At 38.6% G+C, this 27,064-nt stretch overlaps 1 protein-coding gene across 1 annotated transcript in view; it reads right to left on the reverse strand.

Annotated features, from left to right (window-relative positions):
• CACNA2D3 (calcium voltage-gated channel auxiliary subunit alpha2delta 3) overlaps nucleotides 1-27,064 on the reverse strand; it is a 722,234-nt gene that overhangs the window by 222,611 nt on the left and 472,559 nt on the right. The window contains exons 12-13 of the mRNA XM_077821951.1: nucleotides 18,199-18,277; nucleotides 8,812-8,945 (exon numbers count right to left, since the gene is read on the reverse strand). Coding sequence (XP_077678077.1) covers nucleotides 8,812-8,945; nucleotides 18,199-18,277 — 213 coding nt within the window. The remainder of the gene's footprint in view (nucleotides 1-8,811; nucleotides 8,946-18,198; nucleotides 18,278-27,064) is intronic.

Raw genomic sequence — 27,064 nt, forward strand, 5'->3', positions numbered from 1 at the left:
AGAAGGCCTGTAGCTCCAAATAGGCTGTGGCTCCTGGCAGTGTTACTTCAGTGGAACAGCACTACCAGGGACTCCTCCTAGGTGTGCTGTATTTGTCAGAGATAAAATGAAAAGGTAATCCATGCTAGGGCTGTATTATCTTTTCCAGGTAAGTTAATCCAGGCTGGAGGGTAGACGATAGACATTCTCCAAACCCCATCCTATCTCCTCAGAGACACCTGAGTTGCAGAGAGAACTCTGCAGAGCTGTGGAGTGGAAGAGACAAGGATGCTGTGGAGGGGCCTGAGCCCCCATCCGCCTAATGGAAAGGTTGAGATCCATGCATGGGGAGTTTGCTCCGCATTGAGATCAAGTGGGTAAACCCAGGCTATTTATCAGAGAAGGGAGAAGAGTCTCCAAGGATTCAAATCCTGCCAAATAAATCCAAAAGCTCTCATTAAAATTAGGATCCACGACCAAATTCAATCTACAAAATTCCATCTGTAAAACTAGGTCTGGTCTACACTGGGAGCGGGGGGAAGATCGACCTAAGTTACGCAACTTCAGCTACGAGAATAGCATAGATAAAGTCGACGTATCTGAGGTCGACTTACCTCGTGTCCACACAGCGCGGGGTTGACTGCTGCCACTCCCCCGTCAACTCCGCTTCCGCCTCTCGCTGCAGTGGAGTACAGGAGTCGATGGCAGAGCGATCGGGGATGATAAATCTATCACCGATGGATCGATCACTACCAGCCGATCCAGCGGCTAGTGTAGACGTACATAGTGGCAGTGAACTGGTGCAACTCTCATGGGAATTTCTGAGCCATAATCTGGGATAACAGCACTCTCCTGTGAAGGGCAATGAATTGCTTGATTCTAAGGGATACTGACCTGGAAGCAGGGGAGGGTGTGTTTCTCTTGCCCTTCCACCCTAATTAGGGGATGAAAACAGGAAGCATCTGCCACTCCCAAGATAACTTGTGTTGGAGCAGCAAGAACCATTGTTCAAGATGGGGAAGTGGCTGTCCGGTGCACCCTAAACACTCAGAGAGTCAGAAGATAGAGAACAGGTAATAGAGACCCTCCCCTTATGATAACAAAGTTAGCAAAAGTTGTCCCAGGGGCCTGGGAGAAGGTGGGGTATGGGAGTACCAGAGGATTGTTATCTGGAAGATTGGATTATACAGGACATTAATCTCCAAGAAACCTTGCAGGGACTTTAGACCCATCCTCTAAAATCAGCCATGCACAGTTTCATTGACAATTAGTCTTAATCACAGGATCATGAGGGGCAGGAAAAAGATAGGGCAATGTAAGGAAGATAAAGCTGGAAAAGTAAGTACAACACAATGATAGCAGGGGCCATCGTAAAAAGTGTGGGACCAAAAAAAAATTGTCATGAAATCAAATTTAATCATTTATGGGTGGTGTGTAAATTCTCTTTTCACAGATGTTTATAAATGGTATTTACTAATATTCACTAACATAGTTATGTCTAATATTTACTTGCTGTGGTGACAGAAGATCTTTCCATACTTGCTATGAAACATATTAGTGGGATGCAGTACTGAAATACATAATCTACTAAAAAATTCCAGCCCTGGGCACCTTTCACCATGATAAAAATGCTAATTACATCCACTTATGATAATAGCACAATTAACTCATGCCAGAAAAGGTATGTGATGATATCTCTGGGAATACAGTCTAGTTGAAATCGGGTAAGACTTCATTTTTATTCCTTCATAAAAGCTCCTACATGCAATGTGTGCAAAGGAAATTGAATGGTATGTAGTTTATAAAACCTCAACTTAAATTCTTGGAAAGAAAAGAGATAATAAAAGCTTAAGACCTAATGTAGCTTATGCTGCATCCATGTGTGTTATACAGAGGGCCTCATGTATTTTGCAATTCTGGGGCTGTGGAATTGCCACAGAATTAATTTTTTGCCTTAGAATTGTACTCCAGAAACTCAGCTTCCATTTTATTTTTATTTTTTTACAAAAAATTATGTTTCTAGCCTGACGGTTGCAGAGATAATCTTGAAAATGTGACCTGATTATAATGCCTGCTGGATTCTGCAGAGAGCCAGAAACAATAGTTCTGAGGGTTTGACTAGATTTGAATTTTCAGTGAAGGTCTAGCACAAATCAACTGATTATGAATTAAAACATGTTAGTTAAACAACAAGTGTCAGAGTAGACACTTCAGAAATATTTGTTTCAAAACACAAGCTTTTGTTCTTAGTTATATTCAATCCTAGGCTAGAGCTAATTGAGTTCCCCCCCCCTTAATCCTGCCACTCATGGGGTGGAATGAGGTGCTGAACCAGGCTGCCCGAATGTCATCATATGAGCCCACCAGCAGTGCAAACACAATGAAAAAGCATTTACTTGAAAACAATCATAAATGAATTTTATGCCAGTGATTATTTTGAACTATACGTTAGCAGGGGTTCTCAAACTTCATTGCACCACAAACCCCTTCTGACAATAAGAATTACTATACGACCCCAGGAGTGGGGACTGAAGCCTGAACATGCCTGAGGTCCACTGACCGGGTGGGGTTGGGAGCAAAGCTGAAGCCCAAGGGTTTCAGCCCCAGGTGGGGGGCCTGTAGCCTGAGTCCCAACACGCAGGGCTGAAACACTCAGACTTCGGCCCTGGGCCCCAGCAAATCTAAGCCAGCCTTGGCAAACCATTAAAATGGGGGTGTGACCCACTTTGGGGTCCCGACCCACAGTTTGAGAACCACTGCATTATAGCTCTGTGTGCCACTAGAAAGGAGTAGGAAGGATGTGAAAGAAGATAACATTGTAGAAGGATTTAGAGACTCATACAGGAGTCAAATTAAGCCTGCTGGTGATGACTCAAGTCAGTACTTTTTTTCTGAAGGCTGCCATCTTGTGCTTCAGACTCTACAATGTCATTAAAAAAAGCCTTTGCCTTTATGGATACAAAAGCCACAAGAATGTGAACTGACTGCAATCAATGCGGTAATGTCTGCCTGAGCTTGCAAGAGTTAAACTGAAAGAGTTAAACTGCCCCATTCATCTCAGTGTGGTCTTAACCCTGTAGTTATTCTAAATGTTAATGCTGTTGACTTTTCTATTGATGAAAGAAGAGGGAGAAGCATATCATGAACAGCTGCTTAAGCTCCTGTGAGTGGCGTCTTATTTTGGCATCATCATTATTTTGGAATTCATGAACATTAATCTGTAGATGGAGCCTACTTTGTGAGCAAAGCTCAGGTGAATATTGCTACTCCACTTTCCCACCCTCCATTTCAAGATCTGATATGCATTGTTCAAAACAATGTTCCTTTGCTACACTGACCTGATGGCTAGAATTGTCAATAAACCTTGCTAGAACTCTGATAAAAGATGCTTCAAGTTACTAGTCATTTGCCCCTTATCACATGCCTGAAAAGGCCCAGTAAGTGATTAACAGTGAGGCAAATTGTAAATGTGTATGAAAATGAAAAGCCCTCTTCAGTTACACAGAGGAAATATACTATGCTATATATATATAGTATTACATCACTGCTGTTGTGTTACGAATCTCTGCCTGACTAGTCCACCTCTCGCAAGTCACTGTCCAAACAGAAAGAAGGTGGGACATTTATTTACATATTTTCAAACATTTTCTCCATATGCCTCATTCTACATCCAGGTGGAATCTCTGGTACAGGGAGCCCTTTCCTTAGCAGAGAGATTTGAGGAACAACCATGGTTGTCAACAGTGTCAGTGGGACATCAGTAAGGATTTGTTTTTGTCACGGAGGTCATGGAAGTCATGGATTCTGTGACTTTCTGTGACCTCCGTGACTTCTGAAGCTGACAGTGCACCTGAACCGGGGGTGCCTGAGCAGCTCAGCCCCCTCCCCTGCCCCGAGACCACAGCAGCAAGAGTGTGTGGGGGGGGGGGGGCTCAGGGATGGGGTTTGGGGTGCAGGGTGGTGGTTACCTGGGGGACTCAGCTCCTAGCTCCATGTGCTGCCTCCATCTGCAGGCACCGCCCTCGCAGCTCCCACTGGCCGTGGTTCCCAACCAATGGGAGCTGAAGAGTTGGGGCTTGGGGCCAGGGGAGGCAGCACGTGGAGCTAGGAGCTGGAGGTCACTGTTTCCCAGGAGCCGGGTAGGGAGCCTGTCCCAGCCCTGCCAACCCCGCAAGCACCCCTGTGCTGTTCACCCCCACACACACAGTGAGCACCCGTGGCACCCCTGGGCCATCCCCCCAAGCTGCCCCCCCCCCATGTTTTAGTCAGAGTTAAAATAGTGAATTTTGTTTACGGCCTGTGACCTGTCCATGACTTTTACTAAAAATACCTGTGACTAAAACCTAGCCTTATTTAGAAGTTTACCATGGGGAAGCAGCTTCTATTATGATTTGAGCTGTACGAAACAATTATCTGAACCATAGCTTTTACAGTAGGAGAAACTGCAGGCAAAACATTGCACTCTCTCATATTTATATGAGAGAGAAAATTTTCATCATGAAAACTGACAGTGGCCTCAATTGGCCAAATTTCACCCTCTGATAAATCCACAAACTTTCACTTGCAAATATTCACAAAGTGAAAACTGAGGCACTAGTCCTGGGCTAGCTTTTTTGTACCACAGTTAGTGACTGAGGCCATATTTGTGCCTCTCTGTTCCTTGTGCTGCCCAGTTTGTGCCTAGTTTAATCCCCAATTTAAGGATTGTTCTTTACATCTAATTACATATGGCCCCAAGGAGCCATTCCTTCAGCCAGGGACCACTGGGGTGTCAGGATGCCACCACATCCCCTTTCCCAAGCCATGTTCACTTGCATTGACAAGTTGTAGCTGGACATAGAGTGATCAAAATGTACATTTGGAAGGGACCTCAAGAGCCACCTGGTCAATCCCCTGGCCCCACACTGAGTCAAGATTAAGTGTCCCTAGACCACCCTTGAAAAGTGTTGGTCTTTCCTGTTCTTAAAAATCTCCAGTGACAGGGATTCTACAAACCCCTTAGGAAGTCTATATCCTCGTTTGAAAACCACTCATTCACCATATCACACAAAATGAACCGCCACTCTCAAGTAGTTCCATACTTTTTATCAATCCCTACTCAGGCATAACATTACAGTTGATTGCCTAAAATTAGGCACATACATGCCGAGAGTCACCTGTAAGCGGCTCTATTTTCAGAAGTGCTGAGCACCCACATCTCCCATGAAAGTTGATGCACCAATAGCAAGGTTAAGGACCTGGCGCTGGAACTTTCACACAGATCTAGTTCTGAGAATGGGGATGTCCTTTACAAGACTCCTTTTGCACTATTTTGCCAGGGCTTGAACTACGGTTCTTTCCATTTATCCTCTTCCTGTATAGTCTCACTGTTGATTTGGGAAAGAAAAGGGATTTACCCTAGAGCACCAGGTATAATGGGGCCCTCAGGCCTTACCAAAATATAAATAACTACTAATCAAATTAATCAGAGTCTAGGGGTGGGAGGAGAGCACAGAAAGCAGAGATTTAAAGTGTTTTATTTTGATTGAAATAAATCAGCATTCATTTGGATTAAGATTCTTTATTCAAGAATGTAACAGCTCAACTGTTTTTATTTTTCCTGATTTCTCCTCCAAACTGCTTCTCTAAACTCACTCTGCTGTTCTCAAGTAGGTATTGCATTTACTCCCTCATGCTGTATTTAGTTAGGATTATAAACAATATAAGTGGACTTGGAAGGATTAGATTTTTATCTGTAAGTGTCAATAAACATCTATTTCTCCATACGATGAAAAAATATTTCCACCAATAATCTTAATTTACACATAGGCAAAGAAAGAAAAATGCTGCTTGAGAACATATTAGCATTTGACTTAAGGCTATTTACTTTTGAATTTTGACATATGATGTTGACAATTTGTGCTTTAACTGTTCTAAATAAGAATCTACCAAATTTGCGGCCATGAAAATTGTGTTGCAGGCCATTAAATCTGGTCTCCCATGAAAACTGGTCTTTTGTGTACTTTTAACCCATACAATACAATAGGGTAAAAGTATACAAAAGTGTGCTAATAAAGTTTGCGGATGATACAAAGCTGGGAGGTATTTCCAGTAGAGATAAGGAGGTTTTAGTACCATTATACAAGGCACTGGTGAGACCTCACCTGGAATACTGTGTGCAGTTCTGGTCTCCTATGTTTAAGAAGGATGAATTCAAACTGGAACAGGTACAGAGAAGGGCTACTAGGATGATCCAAGGAATGGAAAACTTGTCTTATGAAAGGAGACTCAAGGAGCTTGGCTTGTTTAGCCTAACTAAAAGAAGGTTGAGGGGAGATATGATTGCTCTCTATAAATATATCAGAGGGATAAATATCGGAGAGGGAGAGGAATTATTTAAGCTCAGTACCAATGTGGACACAAGAACAAATGGATATAAACTGGTCATTGGGAAGTTTAGACTTGAAATTAGACAAAGGTTTCTAACCATCAGAGGAGTGAAGTTTTGGAATAGCGTTCCAGGGAAAGCAGTGGGGTCAAAAGATCTTTCTGGCTTTAAGATTAAACTCGATAAGTTTATGGAGGAGATGGTATGATGGGATAACATGATTTTGGTAATTAATTGATCTTTAAATATTCATGGTAAATAGGCCTAATGGCCTGTGATGGGATATTAGATGGGGTGGGATCTGAGTTACCCAGGAAAGAATTTTCTGTAGTATCTGGCTGGTGAATCTTGCCCATTTGCTCAGGGTTTAGCTGATCGCCATATTTGGGGTTGGGAAGGAATTTTCCTCCAGGGCAGATTGGAAGAGGCCCTGGAGGTTTTTCGCCTTCCTCTGTAGCATGGGGCACGGGTCACTTGCTGGAGGATTCTCTGCTCCTTGAAGTCTGTAAACCACGATTTGAGGACTTCAATAGCTCAGACATAGGTGAGAGGTTTTTCGCAGGAGCGGGTGGGTGAGATTCTGTGGCCTGCGTTGTGCAGGAGGTCAGACTAGATGATCATAATGGTCCCTTCTGACCTTTGTATCTATGAATCTATACAGCATTTCTCATACTAGGGGTCCTGACCCAAAAGGAGGTTGGCAAGCCTATTGTAGGACGGGTCGTAGTATTGCCACCCTTACTTCAGCACTGCCTTCAGAGCTGGGCGGATAGAGAGCAGCAGCTGCTGGCTTGTTTGGGTTGCAACAAAACACACTCTTTATCCAGGTTAAAGAGAAAGAGGATAAGAAAGAGAATTGACCTCTAAGACATAACTTACAAGGAGTTTTCACCCAAAGGCATCAGAAATACAGATATGAAAGAAGAGTGTTAGCAGAGATGCAAAATAAGATGTATTGACTACTTAAAGCATAGGAGATATGAGAGAGAGAGAGAGAGAGAGAGAGAGAGAAACATTATGAGAATGAAAACAAAACACTTTAGATTCTACCAGCCCTCTCCCCATTTCAGAAAATGTCTTGAAGCAGGGAACTTTGAGGCTCTATGTACTTTTTACCCTTCTCACCCTAACGTTTCCATGAAGAAAAGGAGGAGTGCAGATTAATCATGCTCTTAAGTGCTACTTATTGGTAAAACAGGAAATAGGAAATAAGTGGATTACATCCAAAACAACATTTCCAAATGGGACTATTTTTTTTTCCTCTTTGGTAACTATAGATGTTCATATTTGTTTTAAATTATTCTATCCAAGACCACAATTCAGATAAAAGAGGAAGACTTAACTCAACCTAAAACTGAAATAAAACAGCATCTTCAATTGTTTTTTCTGGGACATTTTTATGATGATTTTACTTTCAGCTTGCTATCTGCTCAACAGCCTGGCAAAGTTTAAAACTTCCCCCCCTACTCCCTTAAAAAAAAAGAAAGAAAAAAAAAGGGGGGGGGGCAGGGGCTAGGGAGGGAAGGTTTGAGCTCACCTGATGGGGTTTTCTCAGTTTGCCCGGTTCTCATGAGGATTAAAAACAGTTAAAATAAATGAACAGCTTTGCAGCTGCTGATCTGTGATTTCTACTCCTCCGAACCAATATTTGTAACCATTTCACACTAAATTAAGAACATTTGCTGCAACTCTTGCTTTATGGAGTGCTTCTACAATATGTTACTCCCAATTACGTAAATGAGAAAAAGAAAGAAAAAAGCTTAACCAAGCTGCTGAAACCAAATAAAATGAATCTTTACCTGGGTCAGACACAACTTGCTAAAAATATGATCAGTAAATTAACTGTCATTTCAAAAAAGAAAATCTGCGTTAAATCTAATGCTTCCCAGGTGCCGAACCTGAAAATTATACATCAGTAAGGTAACCAAGTCATCTACCAACCAGAACAAAAAGGATGTGTCCTATTTTAATATATAACACGTACAACATTTTCAATATTCTTCAACTGAAAACATCTTAGTAGTCACCTAGTCATTGGCCTACCTCTGTAGATTAAATATATTAACAACTATTGCAGAAGTCTCATTTAATGTAGTTTATAGTTAAATTTACATTCATTTAAAGGCATTTGGAAAATGATGATTACTACAAGTTACTAATCTTTATATTACTGGTCAAGTCTAACAACCAAACTAAACATTTGATGATCATAAAGGCAACAGTGACTGTTACTTTTTGGGTCTGACCTATGTATTCCTACGTTATTTACAAATGTATAAACACCTACTAACTGCTGTAACTGGAATTAGTTATTCAAACCTTGTAAAATTTAACCCCCACCTAGTGACAGTCAAAGGGTGGAAAGATGCACAACTAGGATTGTTAACCACAATAGCAGGTTTAAATCTAATTCCTCATCTTCTTCTGTAAGCATGTGTTTTAAATGCTTTCTCATGCAGACTTACAGTGCTGTCGATATATGCTTCAGTCCATACCACATCATGCTCTTGATCAATAACCTTTGGTCGGCTAAGAACATGGAGGTATTCCATGACGTTCTCCTGCACATCAGCTAATGTAGAGATCTGAGTAAAAAACCCTGTGAAAACACAGAGATTCCAAGTTATGAGGCTGACAAAAAGAATTAAGGAAGATTCTAACAATAAATATGATGCATGTTATGTCTGCTGTGTTTTCTGTTTAACTGTCTCCAAAGGAGACATGCAAAAGGACCACATTTGATGAGAAGCAGCCTTGTCCAATATTAATTTGTGAAAGCAGAAGTCTGTGAAACAGTGTGGCAGCCTTTGAAGGACTCAGTTCCTGAGACTGTTCTACACCATTGCATAGCTTATCCTAAGTGTTTGGTTCCAAGACAGTTTTGCGGTTTCATGGTAAAGTAGAAATTATGGGATTTTTTTTCATGGTAAATACTTAATAAAAATTAGAACTGTATTCACTCTTTACAACATTATACCAAACCATGCAAAACTGATCTAGTTTCAGGTGTCAGTTTACAGAAGTGAATTGGGGTCAAAATGGGGAAAAAATAGTCGTGGTACTCCATTTCAGACTGTCCACACTCTCAATCCTGGGTGGCATGGAATGTGAATAAACTCCTGATACCGTAATACATTCTTTGCAAATGGCAGGGGCCAATGAGAATAGAATCAGAATCACTTGGGTAAATAATCACAACTTTGAATCATAAACCTTGAAACATGACACCTCCTAAAGGCAGTATCCTGGCAGCAGTGAAATGGGGAAGGCCACAGCCACCTACAATGTCACCAGCTTTATTCTCTTTCAATGCTCAAATGCAAAGTATCCTTACATGTCCTTGCCCTGCCAGTCCCATTTAATCCAAATATGATAAAGGCTTGGAGCAACTCCAAGGCCACAGCCCTGCCCAGACTACTGTATGCGTTTACCCAAATTTAACCTCATCTACACTACTGTGTCTGGATCTCCATTCAACACCAACCCTCTTCTCTACTACCAGAGGACGGATGCCTAATGGACAGGAAAGAGGCATTACCACAACTCCTGATCTTTGAAGGGTTAGAGCACCAGCCTTCAAATGGTGATAGACAGCTGGAAACAACAACTGTTGAGCTGTATTTAGTAGAGAGGGAAAAACCAGATTGGATAAAACAACAGACCAAAATCTTCCATCAAAGTTCCAAGTGGAACTTTTGACTTTTCAAAAAGCTTGACTAACTTTTTTTCCTTCCTCATTTTTGTGACCTTTAATATTTTCTAATTCCATCCAGCATCATAAGTACAAAGTCTGAGATGTCTAGTTAATTACCAAACCTAAAGGTTTTTGGATATATGTAATGTCATCACAGTTACAGTGGGAGTCTGGAACTTAAGACATCTCAGCTTGCTCTGTGATTGTAGATAGGACATTTACAGTTTTCTTCATCTTTAATATGGTTTCATTTATGCTATCTACCACACAGGTTTGTTCTGAAGCTAAACTGAGTAACATTTATAAAGCAATTTCAGATCCTTGGAATTACAGTATTCTTCAACTAAGTGTACAAAAGTTTGGATTCTCATTTGACATAACCCAAACTTCCACACCTTTTAAGGTTTTTATACACTTCTATCATTAATTTATCACATTATTTACGACAAGTTTTTTGATCCACTTCTCTTTCATTGTTGGTTACATTTTATAACTCTCTGGCCATTATAAATATAATGCATGTGAGGCTCCCTCCTGCAGATATGAAATAGTCCACAGAAGTGAAAGACCGTGTCAGTTCCCATAGGTGTAATGGGAGAATAGTACCTCACAGGTGTGTTGTGAGGATGACTACATTAAAGGTTGTTAAGCAGTCAGATACCATGGTAGAGAGTGCCATAGATATTTGTGCTGAGAAAAATCAGTAACTCAGACTACTTCAGCCATCCATAATAAGGCATTTCACCTTATTGGTGACTACAAAAATACCTCAATCTTCAACGTAAAGTCCTAGACTGTGGCTCACCAGAACTGCAGAATCTGCACTAGGGAGAGGTGCAGAGGCTGCCCCCCTTGCCCCCACACAGAACCTGCTCATCAGAAAGGAATCTGGAAGCAGGCACAGCCTGAGCTTGATACTCCACCAGTTGCTAAGCATGGGAAAAATACATTGCCCTTTTAAGTGGGGGAAGGTGGCAGATTGTGCTTTCCTCCCCCCACCCCGAACAGGGAGCTCCAAGAGAGATCATGATTCTTTTAGGCAGATCTCACCCACTGCTCCTCTGTGAGGCACTGTATCTCTGCACCACAACTTACTTAGTGCTATTAGCATGATCTAGCCCAGTATTTCTCAACGACTGATCCGTGAACTGGTGCCGGTCCCGGAGACCTCCTTGACACAGTTTAGCAAGCTGGTCCCTGGTATCAAAAAGGATGAGAAACACTGACCTAGCCCACCCATCTTTACGGTCAGAGAGAGTCAGAAAAGATGATAAAACAGTACAAAACAACAAATTCTTGGCTAGACAAACATTGTAGCCAATCATAACTCACTCCTCTTTAAAGCTTGTCCTCATGTGCCAACCAATAATCCATGTGTCATTTGATACAAATATGGCATGTTTCCATATATATAGAATTCCTCTTGTCTCCAGAACATGAAATTATAGCACTTACATGAACAGTGCAAAGGTGTATGATGATGTGGCTCACTCTACATATCGGAAATATGTGGATATGAAATAAGTTAAAAAAACTATTTTCTTTGGTGCATATCTTCATACTCAACCAGCAAAGACAGATGGGACACTTACATTTCTCTGAGGGCAAAGTTCAGATAAATTTGGTTGCCTTATCCGTGAATTCTTATTCTTTCAAATATTTTAGCTTTTATAATTTTTAACTCTGCATTTCCTGGCATTGTATGGTTTGGGGAGTTTGGTTTGTGTTAAATTTTATTTACTAATTAGAATGTTCTATAAGGATATTAACTTACTGAAACATATTCTCAGCCTTAAATTTCACTTTAAAGGAGATGATTTGTTTTTGGTCTGGTTTTTTTTGGAGCTTTTGAAGCCTAGCAGCTTAACGACTGACTCAATCTTAATTGGGAAATCTGTTCTTGGGAAAACTACATTCTGTATAAATGGTGGAAAGATAGAAAAGTCTACCTTTATTTCATCAGTTATTGACTGAGAATACTTTTGGGAAAAGGTAATATGTATATTAGCCTTTCTGACATGCTGAGCTCTCCATTTTTGTGGCTGCAGGATCGCTGTAGCCAAAACGTGGGCTTTCCCTTCCTGTCAGCACTAACACACATTTCATTATCTAGCCCTTTTTATATTGTGTAAAGGTCACTACATACCTAAAATCTAATTACTTTTCTACATAAACTATTTATGTATGGAACTCAATAAATAAAACCCCCAAAACATTTTGGTTTCTAAGACCTTTCATCAAGGACTCCGAGCACTGCACAGTTGTGGGTAAGTATTATTTTTATTTTATAAGCGATAGCATACATTTTCAAATGTGATTTTGAAACACCTCAATTTTGGGGTGTTCACCTTGAGACATCTTAAAAAGGGAGATGCTCAGCATCTTTATGGGATCTCTGGTTGAGCACTCAAAATAACTAGCTACTCATGGAAATTTAGGCAGGTGAGACGGACACACAAAGAAATTAACTAACTTTATCTCCATCTCCTTCTTTTAGGCCAGTGTGTCAGTTGCAGCTGAGGAAAAATCCACCAAAAGCAAAACTAAATTATGCTAAGGAGCACACAAACCCTTTTAAAAATGTGCTGCTATTTCTAAAACCTCTGGATAGGGGACTTAAAATAGGGAGTATTTCCCCCCACACATATGCCCCTTTTTACATTTTGTAATTGTTTTTCTGAATAATCCTTAAAGAGCATGGTTTAGTCATGAGTTTGTTTTAGATATTTCCACATGACCTTGAGTTATTATTCCAAAATGTATTATGTATTATGTTTTGCGACTTCCTTGTATGTTTCTTAATGCTTTGTTTTATATAGTGTACAGTTTATATGAGCTTATTACTATTATGTATTATTTCTAGATAGTTCCTAAGGACCCAATCAGGGATCGGGCCTCAGTTGTGCTAGGCACCACGCTACTGAGCAACACATGACCAGCCCTGCCTTCACAGAGTTCAAATTTTAAGAGGCCATTATACATTAGATCCTTGAACAAGTAATAAAAATAGAAGCAGATTACTAACTAGAGTAGAACCTCACAATTACAAACACCTCAGAGTTTCTATGCAGAAGAAAAATGCTGTTTACTCTTTATTTTTTTAGTAGTTTACGATTAAGATGGTGCTGTATTGTATTTGATTTTTTTTTCCCATCTCTGTTGCTGCCTGATTCCATACTTCCGGTTCCAAATGAGGCGTGTGGTTGACCACTCGGTTCGTAACTCTGAGATTCTACTGTATCATAAAAAAAACTATGTGTATATGTGCCCAGGACCACGGAGAGATTCTTATCCAACAATTTTTTCTTTTCCACATATTTTCAAGTCAGAATTACAGGATATTTTTAATGTTAAATTTCTATTAAAATTACTACTTTGAATATTCATTTAACAAGTTTCTGAATTTCTAAGACTCACGCATCCTTCATTCACAAGTCCTTATGCTACCTTTGAAATAAAGCTTGCCTCCACAGAAAGTCAGCATAAGCTAGGGTGCCCCATGCAAGGTTTTTATGTCACTATGTTTCAGATAAAATGGTCTTTCCCCCCTCTTTCTTTTTTATGCAGAAAGAGAAGACACTAACTCCTGGAGGTCGGTGAAGAATGGAACAACAGACATGACCCACACTAACCCAACAATAATTTAAACAACAATCAACAGGGAACCATGTGGTATTTTGTACCAGCTTTTTTCATTTTAAATTTGTGCATATGGCAAGATACAGGGTCAAAATACTGAGAATGACAAACATTTTCCTACTAACTTTATTTTGCAGATAACGAAGGGATATGTTTTGGTATTGCCAAAATCCCTTTTATGGCAATAGAGATATCCACTTAAGGAGGTTATTCTTGTCCATATCCTATATAAATACAAAGTACTCTCTTTTAAAGATACACAAAGAGGCATACACATGCACACATTTGACATTTCTAGGCACCATGACACATGTGAAGTGCTTCATTTCTTTTTGGAATAGTGCATCATACTCCATAGGATCTGAACAAAACTGTATAACCAAAATAACTTTTCATGACATAAGCCAGTGATGTAGATGAATATGGGGTGGAAAGTTGAGACAAAAAAAAGTGTGTTACGGGGCTTAACCAAATGCATTTAATCAGCTAGGCTCAGCCTATTAAAATTATTGACCTTTTTAAAAATGTCTTTCTGTAAGAGTTTTTGTTAAGAAATTTAATTTTTGATTGATAATAGGAAGTAGGTGAGGACTGGAGTCATAGCTGTAACCATATACATTCTCTTTATTTTCCTTTGTGGTGTTCTTCTCAAAGCTGGGTTTGAGTTTGCACTGTAGGCTTTTGAATGTTTAGTCTCCCTTTTAATGTGTTTTTAGACTTCATGGCTCATGTTAAAAGCCTGCAATCAGTTTATAATTTCCATGAAATTATAATTAATACTAGAATTAGCTGCCTATTGTGAACTTTTGGCTCATGCTTTCCAGGTAGCATTGATTTATTTACTTTCTTCCGAGACATAGTAGTTTTCCCTGAACTTTAACTTCCACTATAATAAAGTGTAATGAGTTGCCACAGCCTGAGTGATGGAACTCCCCAAAATTTTTGCATACTTGTTCTAATATTTATTTTTGCATTTTCTCCCTTGTAAGTTATTATACTAGAGTTAAGGCCAAGGGGAGGCAACGTTGTTGTATTGCACTTCCACCAAGTATTTGGACTGTTTGATTATTTGTGTGTGTAATACTACCATATGTCACAAAAGCCAATCCTCAACTGAATCACACACTCACCCACTATATGAAACTGTTAACCAGGGGATTTCAGCTCCTCCTTCTTTAGACTTTGAGGTTTAATCAGGAAATAAAGAGTTATGCACTGAAATCCTTGAGCACAGCTGCGAAGCCTATGTGAGTTATACCAGATCAACCTTTGCTTTAACTTACACATTCTTACAACTTCCTCTGGCTGCTTGGTACAGAAGTTCTAAGATTCACTTTCACACACAACAACTACTATTTTTTTAGGTAATAAAAGTTCTTCCAGGAACTATAGGCCATTTCATAAGACTCAACATGATGTTTCATAAAATTATTTGGTTAAACATTAAATATAATTTGGTTAAATGATTATCCTCTGAAATTAGACTTCCTTTCCATACTGCCATTATCCTAAGATAATAGTGATTTTCAGCCAAATGTCCACCAGTAGCATTAGATCCCAAACAGCTCAAAACAACAAACTATTTTCAACAGTGCACTGTGTACTTGATAAGAAATGTGTCCCACTTTCAGGTCATGGAACAAAATGGGTGCAGTGTTCTTGTAAGGAATACAAGATTAGAACCTAGTCTCCTTGGAGAGGGACTAAGGAGGGCATTCATCACTGCATTGGAGCTGTAATGCTCCCCAGCAGAATACCCCCAGCAAAAGGGGCTTTCCCAACAAGGTGAACAACATGCATAACTGTCTCTGTGCCACTTGCTGCAAGAGCCCAGAGTGCTGGAGGTGTTGGGATGATGCTGTTTGTGCAAGGGGATGTAGCTGGTGCTTCCTAGACCTCAGCTATTTCCTAATAATATAACAGGCCATGGAGCTGTTGTCATTAAGGCACAAGTTGGGCAAACCCTCAGGACTGCACAGCTTTTTTGCTAGGCTCCCATCAACCCCAAGATACGGGATGCACAAGCCTCTCTTCCTTTGTCCGTTCACCAGGCTCTGTGGTGTGGAGGAGATGAATCCCCTCTTTTGTCCTCCTCTGTGTTTTGTAAAGGGCCCACCACACTGAGGGTGCATAATTAATAACAAACATTCAAAAGAGGGACTGTCAAATGATTAAACTGACATACTTTTATCATATAAATATTTGTTTCATACCCTCTGTTTTGTAAGTAACCAAAAGTTTAAGGCCTATCTTTATTTTTACAGCTGGCCGACTTTCTGTTGAAAGTGACTGTTGAGAGAGATGCAGTGGCTGCATACTTTAAAACTTGGCAAGTTGAGCACTGGGAAACTTTACACCTTTGTTCACTTTAAGATCCTGGTAAATCTCCACTTTTTTTTTTTTAACTTCATGTGCACTTGCTTACAGAAAAATGGGGAAAATTATTGTAAATTTCATAAACCATTCTACCGGGGGTTTGAGGTCTTGATTCTTTTAATGTATTTAAAATGGTTTGCTGCTTAGCCTCATTAAGCCCATACTCCCTCAAGATATGCCCTACTTAAGCATAAAATATAGCAGAGAAATGTGGGGGAAGGGGGACGGGTGTCTCATGGTTTAACCATTAGATTCCAGAAGTTAAAGAACTTTTGCAAGGTGGTATGAATTTCCCTAGTGATCCTTTTCGAAAGAAAGGATTTTGCTGTCCACAATGCAGTCAGCTGGAAACCTTGCAAACAGCCTTCATCTATGCTGTGCTTCCAAGGGGAAAATCACTGCAAGGAAAATTGATTTTAGGGCCATTGACCTCAGTAACAACAACACGCTTTGGCCCACCCATGCAAGAAGTAAACTGCAGTGCAGTCATTCAGCCAATCTGCAGATCGGCTTTACTAGGTCTCTTCTCCCTGAGCTGTAATATGTCTTTTCACTAAAGAACTTGGCTGAACCAGAGCTAAAAAATCGAAGGGAAAGTTCTGAATCTCATGTAACTTGAGCTGAAGATGGTTGTGCTGCTTCCTACAGTGTCAGATCCTAGACTCTATAAATGAATTACAGATCAGAGATGGAAGACCCTCGTGTCAGGGAGCAAGTCATATAACCGATGCAATCTGAGGCAAAAGTCTAGGGAGACGATAATTAAAATAAACCATTCAGACGACACCTATTGGCCAGATTCTGCTCTCATTTACACACTCATTTAAGTCTGGAGTAGTTTCATTAGCTTCAGTAGATTTTATCCAGATTTACCCGGGTGTGAGAGAGAACCAGATTTGACCCCCTCTGGTTTAGAAAAAGGCAAACCTACAATATTCTTCCATCAGAGTATACAAAAGCAAAGTGATGAGAAGTCTACTGTGTTTGTTGCTAGTAATGGTGAAGAACAAAGATGTGCACTTTCCCTTCATCAGGAACGAGACTGACATGTACCAGATGAACTAGTCAGGCAGCTCCTATTGCCTGGCCATAATTTCTAAGTTGCTGTGCTTAGATCTTTATGAAGCTATAGTACTGTACTGTCTACAAAGCTAAAGCATTTGGTTGATTAAATTGTCTTCAAAAAGATGCTTCAAAGGATTCCTATACAATGACTAAAACTAAATTATGGTGTAACATTAGCTGATTAAGACAAGACTTCAAACTGAGTAATTCCCATCAGATGGACACAACAGTGGTTAAAGCAATAATGTCTATGTGCATAGTGCCTTATGTGAGTCATCATAATGTAATGAGGCTCAAAGAAAAAACAAAATGACAGATAATATTTTTCAAGAATAAAGATAAAGAAAAATTGACTTTAATCAGTGATTTCTAAATTATTACTATTTATAGTATGCAATGTTGTAGCCATGTCAATCCCAGGTTATTAGAGACAGACAGTGGGTGAGGTAATATCTTTTATTGGATCAACTTCTGTTGGTGAAAGCAACAAGATTTTGAGCTTACACAGAGCTGTGTACACCTTGTCTCTCTATTATATATATAGTGTCCATCTCTCATATGTTCTATTATGATCATCATTACCATAATACCCGAACATCTCATACCCTCATGTATTTCTCCTCACAAGATACAAATCTCTTTTTCCTATTTAGATTGTGAGTTCTTCAGGGGAGGGATGTGGTTTACTATACGGTTTGTACAGTGCCTAGCACATTGCAGCCCTAATCTCAGTCGGAGTCCTATGCACTACCCTAATACCAATAAAATAATAGTAACAGTGAAGGAGCTTTTAAATTGAGGCTAACCCTTTGAGAACAAAGAAGAAATTGAAAATCACATCTGTGAAATATTTTAGGTGCATTTTAATTAACCATAAATGTATATCAAAGTGGTTATATTTTTAAGTCTTCATACTCTAGATATGTTTTCACAAACAAATCTATCTTCCTGAAAAACCAACCGATCCCCTCTAAACGGTTCACCTTAAACTGCTGGCAATGAGATGACTCTTGTAGCAAGGCTGAAAGATTGTACAAAGCTTAACATTATACCTTCCAGTTAAAGAAGGTAAACCAACCTTTGTTAGCACAGGCCATCCATTTGAGGTTGTCAGCAAAAGCAGCTTCTCTTCCGATCAGATAGGTAAACATTCGAACCTGAAAGTACAATACAACAGATTAAGTCACTTAATACTTCAGTTCCATGCTTAAAGCATATGCAGTTTAGCTATTTTACATATGGGCAGTTCACATGTATAGAAACACATCACAAAGGTTTAAAGGATTGCTAGTTTAAAAATCTATGCCAGTAAAATATTTATGACATAGTGCGTTTCTTTGTTCTGTTTAACCAAGTGGTTATCACTCTGGATGTTTTTAATATCTGGCACTTAACCAAAGCCATGAGTAAAGATAAAAGAAAACAAATTAAAACTATTGGTACATAATATGAAGTCACATATTTGAGATGTCTGTTGTGCAGTTGTGAATTTAGAAGGCTGCTCTGGTCTTGGGGTTGTATTTTAATAATTAAATACATCATTGCTATAGATGTGGGAACTTGAAACAACCTGCTGGCAAATCCTCTCTGTCTTTCAAAAAATAATGTATACACAGTGGTATATATACACGCGACACTGATGATATCCAGGTGGTAAATTGCAGAGCCATGTGACAAATTACTTCGACTGCCCTCCTGAACTCTGCCCACTTATCCATCTCACTGACACTACTAAAGTTTCAATTTTTGTGCAGCTTCAAACAGCTGCCATTTAATATAAAACAAAATAAAACCAACCCAGTGAAATGATTCCCTCTCTTCAAACACCTTCACTCAAACTCTTCTCTCTAAATTACTATTTATTTAATATAGATACTTAAATTATTTCCATTTTCTTCCTAGCTGAGTATCTCACAAACATTAATGAATTTATCCTCACAATACTCCATTAAAGCATGAAGCGTTATTTTACAGACGGGGAACTGACATAGAGAAGGGTTATGTAATTTCAACACAGTCATGCAGGAAAACTGTGTCAAAGCTGGGAACTGAACTCAGATCTCTGGAGTCCAAAGACTTCCCCTTTGGAAACAATATTTTCCCCTCAATTTTACTCACTCCCACTTCTATCCTCTGATGTATTTTATTTTGTAATTCTCTGTACTTCTCTAATGGCTTTCAAATTGCAAATATAATACAAGTGTATTACATATGTTAATGACATCTGACAATGCCCAGTAAGTTAGGTATATTATTATTAGTGAGGGATGAAACTTTTGTACTAAAACACCAAAACGGGTGAAACTTTCTGAAACTCATCTGTTTGGATTTTTGATGAAACCCCCCAAACTGACAAAGGCTGGCCAGGGACCCATAATCTCCACAAATCCATCCCTTAAAAGGAATCAGTTCTCTTTCCCACCCACTATCATTTTCTTTGTGTCTTCCAGAGACAGGGACTGCTACTTTCTCCCCACCATTAGCACAGGATGCTTATATCGATCTCTCGGTTTCTTCAGTAACCCATTCATCCTCATCTCGTGTCTTTGGGATGACAGCAAGACAGGCCTGGCTTCACACTAGACTTACAGAATATCTTCAGGGAAGCAGAAAATGTGCCCACTTCCAGACCATAGAGTTACAGATCTGAAAACGACTGATCAGAGCTCACTTAAACAATGCCTTCCTTCCTTAACTTAATGACTAGTGCATTTTTCCCTTAGGACCATGACAAAAGCCCAAATGGAAAGAGAACATTAGAACACCTGGTTCTTTTTCTTGACAGAGACTCTACACAAACTGCTTCAGTTAGTCTCTCACTTGCAAACAGCTTGCCATAGCTCTGATCAAGCCATCAAAATCAGGCTTAAACAGATTTATAATCTATTAAAAATGTAGAGTAAGAACACAATGTCATATAATACTTTTTATTCATATTAAATAGACATTTAATTGGAAACATAAAACAATACTAAATGCTGGTTTCCATCACCTGAAAACACCACCACAGATTTTAAGTCATCATTGTCAGGTAAAACATATTGCAAGGGATGAGGAGTTGTTGTATTTTCTTTAAATACACTTTTTGACAAGCACACCAGCATTTTCTGATTGCAAATTGTTCTTTTGTAAAAAAAGAAACAGAATCAACTAAGTGGATCTCAATCAGTAAAACTGATAAGACAGTAGCGTAGAGATATTGAAAATCTTTGTCCCCAAAAGACCATCCCTTCTAGTGGATATATACTATAGAAAAACTCCAAATCAAATAGTTCAACCACCTCTTTAGCAGAGCTACGTTGTGGGCATTCCCACAGAGGTGAATATACAATGGACATTGAATCCCTGGTCCTGGTCCTACACCTTTGTAGTCAATAGGAGTTCTCCCATAGACATCAGGAAAACCATATCTTAGAGCACACCAGTTAATTAGCTATCACAAATATTTAAATCTAAGAATACTTCTTTTGCTGATAAGCTTTTTTCTTTTTAGTTCCACTTCAGCTGCTGTTTATTATGCTCCCAAACATTTCAGATTTAATTTTCTGCTCATGGAAATAATATCACTGACAGGAGCTGGGCATGATCTCCAACAACTTTTGCTATAGTATTTCCATTCTGACCAGCAGTATCCCTGCTATTCCATTCCTTCCTTAAACAGAAACCACCAGTATCAAATTGCATGATTGTTTTGTGATGTGAACAAAAGGAAATTAAGGTGAGATCAAAAACTCTGGTATTTTGAACCCAGTCTTCCAAAAGTAAAAAATAAATAAATAAATAAATCATGCATCATCTCTCAATGACTTCCAGTCTCCTCTTAGCTGTTTAGAGAATGCTGCTTTCGTTTCTTGTCAAAGCCTCAAACTTGTCAGGTTTGTCCGACACGCAACATTAAAGTACACGGCATGCCGTTAAGAGGTAATATTGCTCTTTTTTTTGGCACTATTACTGCTTCTTCGCTTTTTGACTAAGATCAAATGCAGTGTCAGTTTCATACGTGATGTGACTTCTATTGAAGAACTATATTCTGCTCTTTCAGGCCAGTGAACTTGATTAATTAGTAGGTATCTCTTTTATCTCTAACTTCTGTGATCCTACTGATGTAACCCAGCAAAGCCAGACGAGCACATACACTTTGAAAATAAAAGTATTTCACCAAGATGTGTTTTTAAGGTATCTTTGAAACAAAAAAAGCTTCTAAGTAAAGTAAGATAATCAGATTTCATATTTGATACTTAAATCTCTGAAGGTACTTTCATAGACTTCGGTACATTTTTCTGGTTTTTTTTTTCCTTTTTCTATAGAATGCAGTACTTTAGAACATCACATCTCAACTTTAAAAAATGTTTAAGGTTTGAAAAGTAACAGGTAAAGACAACGCTTAGCAGATCTTTTCTCTGGGGCTTTTTGTTGTGGATCATATTTTGAGAGGAAGTTAAATTTGAGTCAATAAAGCCATGAATTCCAAGAGGTTAGATGGATCAGACGGTGTACGCAGTGAGAGAGGAGAGGGAAGTACATGCTGAGTAGAGGATACAGTGACACATTTATGTGGGCAGATAAGAAATGAATACGTCTATTTGTTTTTTGCGAAAAGTTACTAAGTCCTGCTAGGCTCAAAGGACCTTCAGTACTAGAAGTAGTGAGAGGATGAAACAGACCATTATAGTTTAAAAAAAATGGTAGGTGCTTCTTTGGAAGATTTTGCTGTTTCAAAACCAATTTAATACACAGGTTATATGTTTCCTGTAGAAATGCAGACGTTCAGTGTTTTCAGTTTTTAACCATGAGGAAATGTGTAATAAAATTATTTCAAGACTCTAGCAAAAACAATTATTCTTGAACCCAAAGTGTGCATAGATTTTAGTCACACTTTTAGAATCCAAATAAATGCCAGTTTTTCGGTGCAGATATAGAGTATGCTAATCCCATTTAAATGAGCATCATTGGAGACATATTTAAGAAATAGTACATTTCTAAAAGTCAGGTGCTTCTTCAAACACCTAGCAATAATATTCTGCCCTCTGAGTAGACCAGTCAATGGGAGTCTGTAGTAGTGATGTTGTTTATAATATTACATTCTCCTGGGTGGATGGATAGACAGGCAGACGTATACATACACACATGCCCTTAAATTAAAAGATTCAAGAGTAGAAGCCTTGAACACTAGCAAAATACTGCATCTCCAAAGTTATTCATTACAAGAATGTTGCTCAAAGCATGACCAAACAAATATCTGAAACTAGAAAGAGAGACTCTTTGGATCTCTTTGGCCCTCTCTAGACCAGCAGAAAAACTGTTCAACAAGGATTGAGGAAAAGCCAAAAAGTAGCTGAGCTTGATGACAGATTCAAAACTTGTCTCATTTTCTAATGGCCTTAATTGTTTCTATGTCTTGCAGACTCTCCGCAAGGAAGATATTTTAATTAAACACAGGAATATAACATGTTTTGTAGTAACAACTATAGTTCCCATATTTGTGAAAACAGAGAAAATTCTGAGCTGCATATTATATAATTAAGAGTTTGAATTCAATACAAAACCAAATCCTGCTTTCATCAGTAGAAGGCAAGACAACTTTATTGAAGTATCACTGTCCAATAAACTTTCCCACAGATACCATGTTAGAATCATGGCTTAAAAAAAGCAAGAAAAAACAAAGGCTTCCTTTGCTTCAGCCTGTAATACTCATTAGTTAATTTTGGTTGCAAACTTGCAATGTGGATGATCTTAAATAATCTGGAAAACAAATTAATATCAAAGGAATAACCAGATATAAAGAACTTTCAAAATCCTCTGATTTAATACATTTACAATTTAAACAAATACTCAACAATACAATTCCTTCCATTTTTCAATTAGGTATTCCTGCTCATTTGCAGTGAGTCAAAAATGATTTGTAGAATACCACCAATACCACCACTGTAGGTAAAAGTTCACATACAGGGTGATTTTCACTTCAGATTCCTGAAGTTTTTGGAAGTTCTTTCTCTTTTCTTTAAATCCAATCCTTCTGTCAGTTTAAATACTTTTTAAGGTCCACATTTTGCTTCCAGGTTCATTTAGGTAGCTCCCATTTAACTGAATGGGGGTCACCTATGCCCAATTGCAAAATTTGTCCCAAATATGTTCCCAGTTGTTCTAAAAATCAAACACAGAAAGTGTAATCATTTACTTTTTTGTAATTTTGTTAAAAATATATATTTTTTTTAAAAAAATATATACTGATTTTAGTGCATTGAATTAATTTGATGCAATTAAATATGTTCTTAATCTGTAAAGAAAATACCATTACATGTAATTTTTTATTTCCATGCTTTGTTGATGGCTAGCTAAAATATTAGTAAACACAACCTTTAATCTCTAATCACAAGAGAAACAATACAATCAGAAGTATACCCCCAAAAATGCGACATAAATCACTGTCTCTGTTTATCTTCCTGAAAACAGTGCTGCCTTATAGTCTATGTGGAGACTGAATCCATCTAGAGATTTATGTTTAATGGTCTCCTTTAATCTACAAATAATCAAACTGCAACTGTGTTCCTAATAAAAGAAGTCCAACCTTATCTAAAGGAGAAAGAGGCAAATATGGGAAGATGCTAGAACAGCAACCAAACTGAATTAAAGCTACAAGTAATAAAATTTCAACAAATGGGTATCATAGATCATCATGAGAAATGGACTGCCATTATATTGGTGCTGCAAGGATGTTAATGATTTTTCCCTGAAAGTGTTTTATACACACATTTCCTATGATGTAAGCAGTGTTTCTAGAAAATATTTTAAGCATCAGCATAGGCAGTGCTAATTGTTTGACATCTACCTTGAAACAAACAAAAAAGACCACAGTCTCACAGCCCTGAAAATGACTGACCAGAGCACATTTAAACAATGCCTACTTTCCTTAACTTAATGACTAGATTATTTTCCCCCTTAGGGCTATGGATTATAACAGTATATCAAATATGTTATTAACCTTAGCCATGAAATATAAAAGCAAAAGAAAAATATAATTTCTACCTACCTTTTATAAAAATCAAAAATAAGATAACCTATCATTTAAAATATCTGTACTGTACTGCTGCATATTCAGTATCAATGGGTTACTGCTCAGCATAGTTAAGAGAAAACAAGAGTATAATGAGAAAAAAAGATGAATTGTACTGCAAGTGAAACTATTTTATATTGGTTTTAAAGGTGCCAAACTAGATTTATACATACAGATAGCTATATTCCTCCTTGATTTTGAGGACAACCTTTAGAATTCAGCTAGGAGGATAAATAATTCTTATTATCTGCCACTTCTACAAGTTTGTCTGATCTGTCAATGAACCCAGTGGTTTACATTTTATTTACTATGAACTTGCAGTGGGAAGTTATCGCTGATGACTAACTATTCAATGCAACAGCTTTACAAAAGCCAGTGCCTTGCCACAGTTGTTTTCTGCTTTCAGATACTATGGTCATGAGTGAGGTATAAATAGATTAGGGCTAAAACTTTCCAGAATGCCTAAGTGACTTAAGAGCCTAAGTCCCATTTTCAAAAATGACTTAAGGCCTGGTTTTCACACAGTTCTTATACTGGTATAAATACTCTAGTTGGGCTATGGATGATATTTTAATAATAGTTAATACTTCTACATGTACAATACAGCCCCGACTGTGAACATAGTTAAACCAGCATAAAGGTGCCTTAAACTGACATAGCATAGTCTCATTCCCATACAGGAGTAGCTCTACCCATATAAAGCAACTTTATATCTATATGATGGCACACACAAGGGGTGTGTATTGGGTTAACTGTATAAATATAGTTAAAGCAGTATAACTTTTACATTTGGCCAAGCCCTGAGGCCCATAGAAACCTAAGTTCCATTGACTTTCAGTGAGACACACATTTCATTGTGCCTAAATCTGTTCTGAACATGGGATTTAGGCACTTTAGAAAATTTGACCCTGTATGGGTTAGATGTTAAGTATAGGAGTGAATTTTGATATCTCAGATACCACTGTAAAGTAAATGCTAGAAAATACAGACTTGTAATGGTGACCACCATATCTTCTCTAGGGTCTTTTGTGGAATAACTGAACAGTAGAACCACTCTGAAAAGTGACTGATTGAATAAGGTGTCTGTCTTACATAATCTGCTCCACATGTGTAGTATTATTACATTGTCTGGTACTAAATAGATATGGGACTCAGATGTTTGGGAGAGAAGCCAAAAATTAAACATTTTTAATTTTCAGACCTAGGCCTCATATAGATTGTCCTCTGTGGGGAGAGGAAATATTCACAGGCAGAAATATTAGTTTTCAATTATTATAACTGCTGTTTGCAACTTTGAACATTTTAGCCATGTCAGAATCACTGGCTGCAAAGCAAATATTGTCCAAAAAGCCAAATATTTCGCTTTTAGGACTACATTTGCTATTTCTGCACTGTCTGCAACTCCTATAGGCATGCCCTGAACTACGATTTCTGTTATGCAGTGCTACAGTGGTAACAGATGTTGGGAGAGAAAGCTCTAAATTAATGTTACAGACCCTGAAGGGTAGGATCTATAATAGAGCTTGTGGCTAACTTTCTTTTCTAAGTGTTTTTAGATGCTGGATGCCTGATAGCAGCATTGGAGACTAATGTCCTTTATCCTTCTACAGCAGCTGTAGAAACTTCCTAACACTGCCCCACTATTATGTGTCAGTTCATACGTAGATGAAGGGGGCAAACACTCGCCATTCAGCTATGATCCTATCTGATGAGATTGCTAACATGGGTTCTGATGAACCCAAAATGTGATGTGATCAAATGCCTACTAAGAATTGGACTAATTCCAACTATTCATTTTATACAGGCCAGATTCTCTTTTGATATTTTGCTTTTTTATGATTGAGATTGATAATTGTGTTCCAAAACAGTAGCCTCTGGTAGTGGGCTTGTGAGATAAAACACAACATGTGGACTATTGCAATGACATGTTTGTGTTGGTAACCCTGATCGGTGTGCCTGGACAAAGAAACCAGTGTTTGTGTGTTAAATTACCAAGTTAAGTAGTCCACACAAAATTGAATATAAATCTTGCACCCAGGTGACTAAGGAATAGTTAATTAGATGACCAGTAGAGAATACAGATATTTAATTGACTCTGTTATTATTCTTAAAACCTCTTTCCTTTGCCCCGCATTCTTCCGTCCCCTTTCCTTTTGATTGCTACATACACTTCTTTCAGTTTGCCTTAAAATAGATCATAACTTAGATTGCACAACCTATTGTCCGCATGTGGCTCACTACTGGAGAATAAGTAATCAGTATCGGTGAAATGTCCAGTTAATGGGTTTATATAATGCTGGTGAATATTACGGAAATCGAAAGATGGAAAGGACCCACTGGGCATGTGGTGTGCAACCTACAGCCACTCAACTGTATTCACCTTTAATACTTCACTCAGAATACTGGTGAGAGAGCCGTGGATGAAGAATGGGGACTTGCTCCTCTGTATCCTAAACAAGATGAGCTGACCTAGGGTAATTGCAACTGTTAGTCAGGGGAGCTGATGAAAGGCTCGTCCCACAACTAAACTCTGCAAGGCTCATCATTCTGCAACCCTGAAGGCTCTTCTTGATGCTGAACAGCTGGTAAAATAATATTTTCAGATATTTAAAGCTGCCAGAGGGGAAAGGGAACTTCTGCTTGCAGCTAACAGTGAAGTGAAGACCTTTTCTTGCAGCTGCAAGATATTTCATGGACATCTCCAGCAGAATAGAGTTTCCTCTCTGACTTGCCAAGAAAGGACAGTTGCCTCTATGTTGAATTGATCAAGATGCTTCAATATTCATTGGATCAACAGCTGAGAGAATATTAGAGGGACAAACAATACTCAAGTTAATAGCAGGCTCCTTTTCAACTACACCCAGAGAACTTGGGACTAGAGGTCATCTAG

This window comes from Eretmochelys imbricata, chromosome 7, assembly GCF_965152235.1.
Source record: "Eretmochelys imbricata isolate rEreImb1 chromosome 7, rEreImb1.hap1, whole genome shotgun sequence".
NCBI lineage: Eukaryota > Metazoa > Chordata > Testudines > Cheloniidae > Eretmochelys > Eretmochelys imbricata.